At 46.3% G+C, this 12,511-nt stretch overlaps 1 protein-coding gene across 3 annotated transcripts; it reads right to left on the bottom strand.

Moving 5' to 3' along the window:
- Nucleotides 1-3,040: 3,040 nt before the first annotated feature.
- On the bottom strand, nucleotides 3,041-10,317 carry RNF168 (ring finger protein 168). 3 transcript variants are annotated; one of them, XM_027661916.1, is made up of 8 exons: nucleotides 10,126-10,317; nucleotides 9,557-9,828; nucleotides 8,830-9,173; nucleotides 7,669-7,745; nucleotides 6,318-6,494; nucleotides 5,523-5,647; nucleotides 5,139-5,226; nucleotides 3,041-4,621 (listed from the first exon to the last, which is right to left on the bottom strand). In XM_027661916.1, exons 3-8 carry the CDS (start codon nucleotides 9,128-9,130, stop codon nucleotides 3,554-3,556), a joined length of 1,836 nt encoding a protein of 611 aa, XP_027517717.1. In that variant the 5' UTR covers nucleotides 9,131-9,173; nucleotides 9,557-9,828; nucleotides 10,126-10,317; the 3' UTR covers nucleotides 3,041-3,553. The 3 variants fall into 3 exon arrangements, with proteins under 3 accessions (XP_027517717.1, XP_027517719.1, XP_027517718.1); XM_027661918.1 differs by having other exon boundaries at nucleotides 3,041-4,582; nucleotides 10,126-10,296; XM_027661917.1 differs by having other exon boundaries at nucleotides 9,764-9,828; nucleotides 10,126-10,296.
- Nucleotides 10,318-12,511: the final 2,194 nt, after the last annotated feature.

Below are 12,511 nucleotides of genomic sequence, written 5' to 3'. Positions count from 1 at the left end.
GGGAGGGAATCCTGCCCCTCTGCCCAGCGCTGTGAGGCACATCTGGAATCCAGCTCTGGGCTCCTTGGCACAGGATGGAGCTCCTGGAGCAGGTCCGGTGGGGGCTGCAGAGATGCCGAAGGGACTGCAGCATGTCTGGGAGCAGGAAAGGCTGAGGGAGCTGGGGCTCTTCAGCCTCCAGGAGCCACTGGGAGGGGCCCTCATCCGTGTGTGTCGGTGTCTGCAGGGAGGGGCAGGGGTTGGACCAGGCTCTGCTTGGGGGGCCCCAGCAGAAGGACAAGAGGTGTTACCGCAAATTGGCAACAAGAAACCTCTAAAACTCAAACCCCTGGGTTTGTCCCCACCCACTGTGCCGGGTGTTTCTGATGCCCAGGCCGCCTGCAGAAGTGGCAGAAAAGGAGGGTTTTACTCTTTTCAGCAGTTTCCCTGCACGGCAGGAACGTGTCTGGCTTGCTGCCAGCAGGCTGGAGTGCTGCTGAGCACCCAGCCAGTAACACTTGTCAGCTACAGTGAACACCACAGAAAACTGAGGTTTCCTTAGAATTCTAGTAATTTAATCCCTCACTGCCATGAAAACAGGTACATCTGCTCCCTCTCTTACGCCCTCTCTGCCTCTCTGCCCTCAAGCAAGCGACCAAGCCTGTAAAGTATCTGGTTTTTTGGCGCTTGTTTTGTTTTTCCTGGCAGTTGGGTGAGCTGAACTTGGTTCACAAACAGGACACGTGAATCACCAGAGCTGAAGGCAGGTGAGCTCACCCTTCCGGGCAGCAGTGAACTGTTACACCAGCCCAGACATCCCAAACACAGACTCCTGCTTCACAAACACCAGTAAAACAAAGCTCATGTCACCTGCTTCAGAGCTCCTGGATCACAGGGACAGAAACGAGCTGTTGGTACAACCAAAATCCACTCAGCAGTGGCCAAATTCCACCCTCTCACAATAAAGATCTAAAAGGACAGGCTGAACTGTGCCTGGTGAGGATTTACTGTGCCGTGTGTGTGGTGAGGGATGGGATCATTGGGGGGGACACCCAAGGGCTGGCAGTCCCCCACCTCAGATGGGGCTGCTGCTGTAGCTGACAGGTTTTGGACATTTTGCAGTTAAGGATGGGGTTTATCTAACAATCAGTTTGTAGCCCCCTTGCTTTTTTCCATTCTGCTTACAAAAATAACAAGTCTTATGTAAGAGCCCATTCTGACACTGAAGACAAAATTCAGCGAGCTGGAAAAACACAAATATCCCCCAAATCCTTTAACACCACCCCCCAGTATATACACACAACAAAACCCACTTGTGAGCTGTTCAGACCTTTGAAATGGCAAATTTTGTAATTTTTTTACTGATTTCCAAAGGAGTCAGAGCAGCAGGATTTGTTGCTGCTGGTGAGGAAGTCTGTGGGAGCACCTTCCTTGCTGAACTTCCTACTGGGACTAGTTCAGTGCATGTCACAAGTCTTATATGGAAGAGGCATAATCACACATTAAAAGGGAAAAGAAAGAATCCATGGAACAGCTCGTGGAGGAAAAGGGAAGGGGGCTGGTGTGAAATGCAGCAATCCACATATTGGGATGTGGCTTCAAGCCAGTGCTGCCAGAAAGGGAAATTCTCCCTTCTCCCTCACCCTTCTCCACCCCTAATGCTTCTCCTACCCCTTTAATGTGTGGAATTAAATTGTGGGGAGTCCCCAAGTGCCCAAGCTGGTACTTGGGCATAAACTTAGGGTTTGGGCAGCCAATAAGCTCTTTCTCCTCATCTGCTTTGAAAATGGAGTTTATTTTTTACTGGCTTATCCTGACTGGAAAGGCCGAGGGTCACCAGCATGGAAACAGCCAGTAGCTCTGCCTCAAAGAACACCTGAATTAATGAAGGGATATATTTGTTTCTGTTGACAGAAAACAACCTCAACTCAGGTAAGGATTAAAGAGGACCAGATCCTTATTGAAGGAAGGCTGCCAGCACAATGGCTGAGGCAGCAGGAGGAAAAGCGAAGGATTTGCAGCAGGTCATCTTTTGTAACTTTCTCAAAAAAACATCTCAGAACAGACCATTTATTTATGAGAAGCCCACCACTGATAGAGACATATACAGGCAGAGGGAAACAAAAAACCCAACAAGTCCGATTTTAGGCTCGGTGTGCCGGTCATGCTTTCCATAAAATTTGGGCTTTCTTGAAAATTAAACCATCAGAAGATACCGATTTGAAGTATTTTGTTACAAGTTTCCCAAAACAGAATTAAAGTCATCAGTGGGGTTCAAAAAAAATGGACAAATCTCAAACAATTGCTGACTTTGGTGACTAACACCCTTCAGCACTTACAGATGGTGCTTGGCTCCATTTTAAACATGAACAGTGCAAAAGCAGCTCCAAAGAAGCAAAGAAAAGCCAAAATATGACTTCATAAAACAACATATAAAACAACTGGCAAGAGAACTTCCCTCTGTGGAGTAGGACCTGGTCAACTCTTCACCAGCCTCAAATTCCTACATGCCTCAGTACCCCCAGGTCTAAATTACAATTTATTTTAAGTTCTTTCAGTTTTAAACCCAATGGGAACAGTATTTGGTAGTGCCTCTAATAATGGAGGGGAACAGTTACAGCCAGGCAGGGCAGTTATGTGAATCTTTAATTGCAGTTACATCATTACTGACAACTCCAGTTTTCAGTTGCTTTTCCCCTTTTGGTTTAACTTTCTCCATCATAACTGGCTTCTGGACTGGTTTTGTTGTTTTTTTTTTTAATATTACGTGGTTTTAATCAGACTCAAACCAGTTTGAGTATGAAAATTAAATGGCACCAAATACAGGTAACACTATTATAGAAGAATAAAGTTGCAGAACATTAGCAGTAAGAAAACAAAAGTATGTTGTTCTTAGCAATAAGGAAAATGGGATCTGCAGGAGGGACCTCTCTGAATAGAGGTGAATACAAGCCCATAGCCTTGGCATCCCTGAAAGATCCTTGGCTTTGGCAGTGGAAGAATGACCTGTTTCTTCCCTCTTTATCCAAGGGAGGGGTTAGCATATGAGAGGGAAAGAGTGGCTGCAATTCCAGAAACAGCCAAAATTTCAGTGACATGCTTCAATTCACAGAGCAGTGGTTGTGCTGAGGGTTGAGCCTCGCAGCTGGCAGCCAGCTGGGAATACAGACTCGTTCTTTGCTTGCTTCCTCCACGGAATGTGCATCCTTCCCGTAAAAGACTTTGGATTCTCATTTTAAAGTATCCCTGCTTTTGAACACTACTGGTACTCACATTCCAAACCACGTAAACCCAAGCGCTAGCGAACGAGAAATGCCGTGAGTCCTGCAAGAAGTGCTGCGAGTGCTAGAAAATAACACTCAGGAAAAGAGCAATCAAGAAATGCTCAAGTCTGGGGGGGAAGACGTACACTGCTAAAAAACTCAGAACTCGCAACACCGCTGCCCAAAGTTGTTGGTTTGGATTCCCCTCCAAACCAACAACTCGGAACTGCCCAAGGAAGCTTTGCCTAACGCGGGAGAACATCCCCACGGTTCCCATTCCCAGTCTGCCACGCGGCCGTGGCTCTGCTGATCTACTCTGCAACAGGGCTTTTGAACATCTGCAGGATCGTCTTTTGCTTGTTCTTGGGCAGTGAGCAAATATCGTTTTTGTCACTGGTATTGACCACACAATTCAAAACCTTTCCCTCCTTGATGCCGGGGGATTTCACCCGGACCTTGGTAGGCGACTGCCAGTTTTCATTGCAGGAACCTTTCCGAGCCTTGTAGTGATTGGTTTCAGCCTGTTTTTTTGATCCCTTTGAGTCTCTGGCCACCTTGGAACTTCCCTTTTTAGCAGCAGAGTCTTTCAGAGACTGAGGTGGTTTGGTGCGAAGCAGGTACTCGTCTGGAGAACCCTTCTGCCGGTTGAGTGTCCTTTCCTCCTTGTCCAGCTCCTTTTGCAGCTGCAGAGCCAGGAGCCTGTCCTGCTCCTCCTGCCTACGCCTTTCATAGAACTCCTGCTCAAAGGCTCTTTGTGTTTGCAAGCTGAAGTCATTAATCTGCACCCCTTCGTCTTCCACACTTTCTGAACAGGTTCTTCTCCTCTTGTCAAGCACCCCTGAGTCAGTCACGGCATCAGCTGGGGCCTCCAGCAGCTTCCTTTTGGGAGTCTCCTTAGTGTTCTGCAGCCCCTCTGGTTCCTTTTCATCTGAGTGTGCAGCCACCTTCCCCAGGCCACATCCTGCACTCTGCCTGTCACACATCATGGAATTCATCCCTGACTGAACAGAGGTACAAGTCTGAGGAGAGTTTTCACTGTTTATGCTTTCTACACGTGTTAAACTGCCACTGTTTGTCTCGATTTCATCATCTATTCCTTTGGATCTACAAAGAGCTGTTCCAGACCCTTCCCCTTCTGTGGCTTCATGAAGTGCACCTGGAACTCCATCTCCTAAACAATTTGGTCCTGGTGTTTTTTCCTGGTTGACAGTAGTGGTTTCACCTGAAGCTGAGGCACTGAAATAGTTCATGCATGATTCCAAAAACGAATCCTTAGCATCAGAATCTTTATTTACGCTGGTCAGCTGTGGAGACAGGGTCGGCATTTTTTCTTGCTCATCCTGCAATGCAGAACAGCTGCCTTCATTGCTCTTGGTCTCCTGAAGAACAGGGAGAGACCACCAAGAAAGTAAATTTATTAAAAGCCCACGGGTGTGAATAAATGCCAGTCTCACTTCTCATAGCTGCACTGCCCCAAACTGCTCTGGGAGAGCAACTTGGATACTTCTCTTTTTAAAATAACACCTAATTGTTTAATAATCATGAAAATATTTAAAACAACTCCAGAAGCCCAGCTAAAAGGACTGAAACCACAACTGCAGCGTTTTGCTCTTATCAGTGACTCAAACCAACCATTCAGGCCTGCTCACGTTCTTTTGAGGCCTACCAGGAATGATCAGACAGACAGACAGACATGGAAAGATGTAAATCAGGGTGCACCCCCCTCCAGCAAGCTCCAGAACTGGGAATTGTGGATATTGAGGGTAGCTTAAAAAGGGTGAGATAACCTGCCCAGCACTGATGGGCAAGGGGGATAGAGGATGGAATGCTACAGGCAAAGGGAAAATATCCTGTAATTGCCAACACTGAGATTCATAACAAAATGATTCCAGTTACCACTGAGCCAGAGCTGCTCCTGCTTCTTCCTGTGGTACTGCAGAACAATGCTGGTCCCAACGTACCATGGTGCTTCGGAGATAGGTACCTTAAAGGAAAAAAACCAAAAGTACACCCTTTTAAACATTTTTTTCCTTGAATTGTCAGCCCTTTGCATTAATCAAGATCTTCAGGTTTGTTCTGACAAACCAAAACAACAAGAAGGGCAAGTGTTTCCCTTCTTCTCATATGAGGAGATGTTGTAACCTTCAACACTTCACACATTTGTCCCCCATTACCCAGGGAAGTTGCCCTGCAGGATTCCAAGGAAGCAAACGGAGCAGAGGGACACTATACGAAGAAACAGATCAATAATTCAGTTCAAGAAACACTTGAACCCCTTACTTCTGAATGTCTCCAGTGTTGCTTGGTTTGTTCTTTGCCTTGCACAAGTGTGCTGGGGACGTTTGAGGCGAGAGGCTGTGCGCTGGTGACGGGCTGCCGAGCACGTGTCCCTCAGAATCCTCATTCTTCCGTGGCAAGTAAAAACAGTGTTATATAAAACAAAACACAACACAGACCAGAGAAACCCCCAGAGAACTACTTTGGTTTTGCTGCACAATTAAGTTATTTTTGCCCAAAGAATTCCAGAACTGTAAGTAACAGATAGTTATGGAATAAGAAATGCTACACGTTCCATACACTTTCCTGGATCCAGTACTGAGGGACAGGAGGATTTGCTCAAAGAAGTGCACAGCTCTCCTCACTGGGTAGAAAAACTCCAACTAACCAAAACAAATTAATAAAACAAAAATACCCCCAAAAGGTAAGGTAAATTTTCACTGTGTGTTCCTTTTTTCCAGTACAGGTTACAGACATTATTTTGTTCCAAAGACAGATTTTTAAAATCATGGGGAAAAGGAAGTTTTCAGGAGAAAACCAGTGTTTTAAAATGTTTCACAACGAAAACATGCAGCATATGTGCTGGATTTCACAGGTAGAAATGTTTGGGGTATTTGATCCTCCCGCTGGTTTTTCAAAAATCAATGGTCAACCAAGGCTCTGAAGTACTGGGGGCTGACAACAGCTTCCAACTACAACTAAAACAAATTCAAATTACTCCAAATTTTAGCTTTATCTCTGAGAAGTTGCTGGCAGTGCATCACTGTTTTCTGCTGTCCCCCCTCGACCCTAACTCACCAGGCTGTTACTGAGCTGCCAGGCCAGCTCTTCATCTTGCTTCAGCTGTTTCTCCATCTCCCTCCGCCTCTGCTCTGCCAACCTGTTCTCCTCCTCCTCCTCTGCCAGCAGCCTCTGGATGAATTCCTCGCTTGCTTTGTTCTCCTCCTGTTCGTGCGCTCGCCTCTCGGCCTCCACCTACAACAGAAGTGTTTGAAAACCCACCTGGTTACAGCTGCAGGCCCACACTCTGCACCAGAACCTCTGAGCCGACGCTCCTTAAATGCGAACCACCCGCTGTTCACAAAAACTGCAACCAGCATTTAACTGCACACGAGTCTCCAGAGGTGTAAATCACCCTGACGCCGTGTGCAGAGCCTTGGGTTTGACCACAGCCTTTTGGTTTCTGCCAGATGACACCATCAGTCTTGCCCACCTGCAAGGTTGAGCTCCATTCCTCACCTTTTCACACAAAAACTAAGATCTCCAACACATGGATCTACAGAGGAACTGGGATTAAGATTCTTTCTAAGGCTGGATGGCAGCTACTCCACGGCGTTTGCCCAACTTGCTTATGTCATTATATCATCACATACCCCAGTGACAGCACAGCTCTCTTCTAGAAGAGTCCTGCTCTCCTGAAATGCACAAAACCCAAAGCAGCAGGCCAAGAATTTTGCCTCTGCCTTCCTTACAGCAGATACCCACTGAGAGATCAGTTACCAACAACTCCACGAGGACAGCAAAGTACTTCAAGACTGAATAAATCTTTCTTTACTGGGTAAGGGAATTTGGAAATTACCTCCAGTCCTCTGCTTCACACACTCCCCCTGCTCCTGTAACCACCAGGAAGGGGCTGTCAGGGAAAGGAGCATTCTTGCATATTTTCCAACTATAAATCTTAATACTAGTGTGCCTGAATTGGAAGAGGGATCCTTAAACAGGCAAAAACTGAAACTTCTTAAAAATATTTTCTTCCAATTTTCAAATGACTGGAGGTAACAGAATAAGAAGAAAGAAAACACTGTATTCATCCAATTGTGGTCTGTAAGGCAAGCATTAAACCAAAGCCCAAACAATTCCAAATTTTTACATTTGCTACTTTTAAGTGCATTGACTGAGAGGTGAGTACAGATCAAGAAAACCTGAGAAATGTCACCTCGTGTCAAACACAAGGAAATCTCTCTTCTTCCATAAATTTAATCCATCCTTCAGGAGTGACCAGTATGTTCTTGCAGTTGCAATGTGCTTTAAAGTATCTTTATCACTAAATACCATAACAGCTGTTTGTGGGAACAATTCATATAACTGGGAGCAATTCAAGTAACTGGATCCAAAGTATTTTTACTTTTAGATGTATTTTTAGACTTACCTTGCTAATCTCTGCTTCATATTCCTGCCTCAGCTCCCCAGGCTTGCTCAGCTGGTGCTGTGGTTTGGGGACACAGACTAATGGATAGGAAAAAACCAAAGTAAGGAACAAAGCAAGATCATGACAGTCAGCAACTATTTTAACAACAGATGACTTCCACACCCTGTCACGGGAATGATTTGACTGAAATCCAGTGCTGTGATAAAAAAAAAAAAAATAAAAGCACTTTGTGTTACACAGTAATAAAATTCACACAGTAGAAAAGTGCAGTGTCACAGAGTGGCAGGAACAGGATGGGATTTCCAAGCACTGTATGTAAAGTAAATATGATGGAATAGGTTGCCCAGAGGAGCTGTGGCTGCCCCATCCCTGGAAGTGTTCAAGGCCAGGTTGGACAGGGCTTGGAGCAACCTGGGCTAGTGGAAGGTGTCCCTGCTCATGGCAGGGGGTGGAATGAGATGAGCTTTAAGGTTCCTCCCAACCCAAACCACTCCATGATTCATCCTGTGTTGGTACACTGACCATAAAGTGTGTTTTTCACTCGTTGTGATTAAAAAGACCTCATAACACTGCACGTGGAACAAGGTGCTATAGAGCCAACCTACCAACAAGTCTCCCCCGAGGGAGCTTGCAAGGCAATAAACCCCAAAATGCTTCTTCAAAAAGTCAGTCAGATTTCACTTCCTTCTCTCTGGCACTACAATTTCAGGCTCAGACACACTTGCACTGATCAAACCCCTGGAATCTCTAACCAAACTAATAGACTTAAAAAACTTCTAACCACTTCACTTACTTGACAGTGATAAAGAAACACAGCTGCACACCCAAACACTTCTTGCAGATACTACAGCTGAAAATGAGCAATAAAAACTGGTGCTTTTGCAAGGCCAGGCAGCTACACACTAGCACTTTGTGCCAAAGGCATGAACAAATACCCACTGTCATGACCTGACAATATCATTTTTACTCTCTGTACTACAAATGAAAGAGGCACTGCCCAACTCTTCCCTGCCCCTTTCCCAGGAGAGCTCTGCCTCTGCCTTGCCCAGCAGTAACACACCTGCCTACCCACAGCTCTTCATTTCCCAACATCCAAAGTCCACCCACAGTAACGACTGTGGCAAAGCAAAGACACCCCAGGACAAGTGACATTTCACTTACTTTCCTCGTCCAAATCCTGCCCGTTAATCCTCCTCTCGCACTCCTCCGGGTAATTCTTCTGAATCTTCTCCCAGAGCTCCCAGTTAACAAGAGTATTTCTGCGGGCATTGTACCGTGCCCAGGAAGAGACTCGACGCCGACAAAAAGGGCAAGAAAGGCTGGCCTTTTCCACTGTCAGCTGGAAGCAGGAATTACAGAGGGTATGGCTGCACGGCAGCGTGACGGGCTCCACGAAGATCTCCATGCAAATTTGGCAGAGGCAGTCAGACAAGGAAAGTGGGGCCTTGGATTTCGTTGACATACTGACTCGGGGTAGAGGAACAAGACTAGGACAACATCAGGACCTGAAAGCAAAGTCAAACGTTTTAGGTTCCTCATGGGAAGCAAAATAAAACAGAAAATGTTTTACAACAACCTTAGGAAAACGTTAGTGGATTTAGAAAGCCTGTCGAAGTGGTTGCTTTTGCTCCACTTCAGGATTCTAGACAGATTCTAGGTGAAGATTCAAATCTTTCCAAAACTCATGGAAAAACTGTACCAGGCTTTCCTACTGCAGCTCCCTGTGAGCTGTAACAGGTGCTTTGGGGATGGAAAGCCAGTGGTGAGGAGAGAGGGGGGAAAGAAGGTGAGAGTTCTTCCAGCCACTTCTATTACTCCACTTTTCTCCCAGCCCTCTCTATCTATGCTATGCTATCACAAGCTATGCTGGATATGTTATCCCAGTTACCTTAACCTTCCATTTGCTCAATTTTTCAGTACATCCATGTCCTTCAAAAGCTGCTTTTGGCACAGACTTGCTTCCAGCACATTCTGAAGGTGAAATACATCATCAGGGCAGAGCAGCTTCTTTCTCGTTCATTTGCTTGCACAAGCTGAGACCAAAAAGCAAAAATACTTTTTTCCTATGATAAATGAAGAATTAAGACTTCAGCACCTTCTTGTATGACTTGAAACAATGGGGATCATCTGGCTCCTCACAGGGATTTTTCCACTTGGCCTCTGTGGGAGAGAAAATAAGACACATGCAGCAGAAAGAATAAAACCACCGATTTATAAGTTACAAGCTTCTTAAACAGGCAGCCACAGGAGGTCCTTGAGAGAAAGGCTGCGATTCCCCACACAGAACTCGCCATGGCGACAAACACGCTTTAAGGCGGGTTTTACTACTTCCGCTGGTTTTTATTGACTAGAAAAATAACCCCCGGGGGCGCGGGTGCTCAGAGATAAAGGCTCTCCCCCCCCCGTCCCCGCTCAGTCCCGGCCCCTCAGGGCTCCCAGCGAGCGCTCGGCACCCACCCTGCGGCTCCGCGACAGGCCCCGCAATGGCGGCCGCGCCCCGCCCCTCACGGAGCCCTTCCCGCCGTCCTGCTGAGGGAGCCGGCTCCTCCTCCTTCTTCTTCTTCTTCACCTCCTCCGCCGCCGAGCCTGCTGGGAGGTGGAGCCCGCGGGTTCTGAGTGCGGAGGTGGGATTCCCTGTGGCGATGCGACAAGGAAGGGTTAACGGGTGAGGCAGGACATTGGGAAGCGATCCTGCCCTGCTGCCGGGAGAAGCGCCGTGGTTGCCCTCAGGGGCTGGGGCCGTCCCTGGGAGCGCTCACCTGCCCTCGGGAGCCCAGGGCACGTCCCGCCGCAGGTCCCGCTCCAGCACCTCCGCCTGCAGGTCGAAGCGCAGCTGCAGCCCCTGCAGGCTGCGGTCCAGAGCCGCGAACCGAGCCTCCAGGGAATGCAGCCTGCCTTCCACCCTGAGGGGTGCGAGACGAGGGGGAGGGAATTTCAGAAGGGTTTGGGGCTTTCTGCCGCGGCACTGCGCTGTGAACAGCTCCAGAGCCCAAGCTGCGAGAACACGCACCACTAAAAATCACGTTTGGTTTGTTTTTGGTTTTTTGTTTGTTGTTTTTTTTTTTTTTCTTCACACCCCATGTCTTTTTGGCCCTTTCCTGGTGTGGAGGTCTTACAACTTCTAAAAACAGCTGCAAAATCAGTGTGGACGTGTATTTGCAGGTCTCAACCATTTGCATTTTTAGTGGCACAGGTGTTTGGGGTTTTTTTAATGCGTTTTGAGGTAATTTATGCTTTTATTTGTAGTATCATGGTGTTTTGAATCATTTTTATTTGATGCCTTCTTATTTCTCCTCAGAGTAAGAATGATGCAAATAATAAAAAACCCACCTGCAGTGTTTCTCTTCTCCCATCAGCTCGTCCTGTTCTGGTTCTCCCTTTTATAGGACTGTTCTTCCACGGAACAGCTCTGTGATAAAAACTGCTTCATAGCTTCTATTTATTAACTGCTTTTCATTACTTGGTATCTGTTGTATTTTTCCTTACTTGAAATCGTAAATTATAAGACCAAAGAAGAGGGTTTGAGTTTTGAGCTATTCCACTCCACTTTTGCTGAAGAAAACTGCCCGGTTTAAGAGAATTTGGTGTATTTAGGGAGAAACTACAAGGCAATGCAAGTATTTATGCTTTGAGCCCATTTCTTTGCTGGAGAGACAGGCTGTGCTGGGCTTCTGTCCCCTCAGGTGGTTTTGGAAAGATAGTTTTCCTCTGTTATCTGATTGGCACAAGGCACGTTCTTGAGAGTCCTGAGGATCTTAAAGCTATCGAGATAGAAATCCTTCAAAGTTCCTTCCTAAATACTGAACAGCTGTCTCACTACTGTGTAGGCAATGTGTGGTTTATTAGTAGAGCATCAGCTACTTCTTAGAGAATTTTTTGCGATTTTTCTTTTCTGTTTTACTGGCAGAACTTCAGACTATATTAGCTAAACAGAAACTGCACCATTGCTAATTTTTTTCCTTTAGCTTCTCTTTCTCCACCCCCAGTTTGCCCTACTGCTTCTGTTACTATTATTGTATTGTTCCAATGTTCAGGGAATGGAGTTCTGAATTGTGACCTACTTGTGTTAAACACTGTATTCAGGTCTTTTGCCTTGTTTGTTGTGGCACTATTATGCGTATCTTTGGCTTTTTTTGTACAAAAATACACAAGCAGCTTTCAGGTGGTGACGTTAAAAAATAAAAAACCCAAACAAAACCCTCCGAACAAACAAATTAATTTTATACTGTATGAACAGCAGATTAGATAATTTACCCATAGTTTTCCATTCTTTCACAAGTACTCCAAGGTATTTTAAAGCCAGTTGTTATAAGAGAAGGACCAAGAATGCCATTTTTTCCCTAACAGAAGCTCCCCCCTCTCCCTGCCTGCCTCTTCTCCTGCCACCTCCTTCTCCAAGGCTTACTTTGGATTCTGTCTGCAGTTGACCTGAGCGACGAAAAAATAAAAAGACATCAACTGTGGCACATTTTACTAAGTACCCCAGACCTTAATTCATTGTCTGGCCACTTGAGCACATCCTCGATTTTCTGTTGTTTCCTGAGGCTACGAGACTTCCTCTGCAGCCCCGAGAAAGCTCATCTTCCTGCGGCAGGACCCCTCTTGCCTCAGCAAGAATCTGGGGACTAAACCCGACCTTTAATGGGAAAATTGAGTTTGTGCGATGTACAAATGCAGAGTTGAGAAGAATTGGAAGGGTTGATGTGCCATAAAGAGATCGAGTCCCTCAGCACAGAGAGAGCAAGTGGATAAACTGAGGTGTGAATGAGTTTTAGAGGGGGGGTGTCAGAAAATCAGTGTCCTGGGGGAGATACTCGCCGCCGGTGAATTGCTCCCTGTTTTG

This window comes from Corapipo altera, unplaced genomic scaffold (genome assembly GCF_003945725.1).
Source record: "Corapipo altera isolate COAL_440 unplaced genomic scaffold, ASM394572v1 175, whole genome shotgun sequence".
Taxonomy (NCBI): domain Eukaryota; kingdom Metazoa; phylum Chordata; class Aves; order Passeriformes; family Pipridae; genus Corapipo; species Corapipo altera.
This window is presented reverse-complemented; position numbering and strand designations above follow the sequence as displayed.

What these genes read in the sequence shown, in the direction of transcription:
- RNF168 (XM_027661916.1), bottom strand. Translation starts at nt 9,130, where the DNA reads ATGTCAACGAAATCCAAGGCCCCACTTTCCTTGTCTGACTGCCTCTGC. An exon ending in AACACTGGAGACATTCAGAA is followed by an intron (nt 5,227 to 5,522) that starts GTAAGGGGTTCA and finishes TTTTCCTTTAAG; the next exon opens with GTACCTATCTCCGAAGCACC. An exon ending in GGAGCAGCTCTGGCTCAGTG is followed by an intron (nt 4,622 to 5,138) that starts GTAACTGGAATC and finishes CCTGTTCTTCAG; the next exon opens with GAGACCAAGAGCAATGAAGG.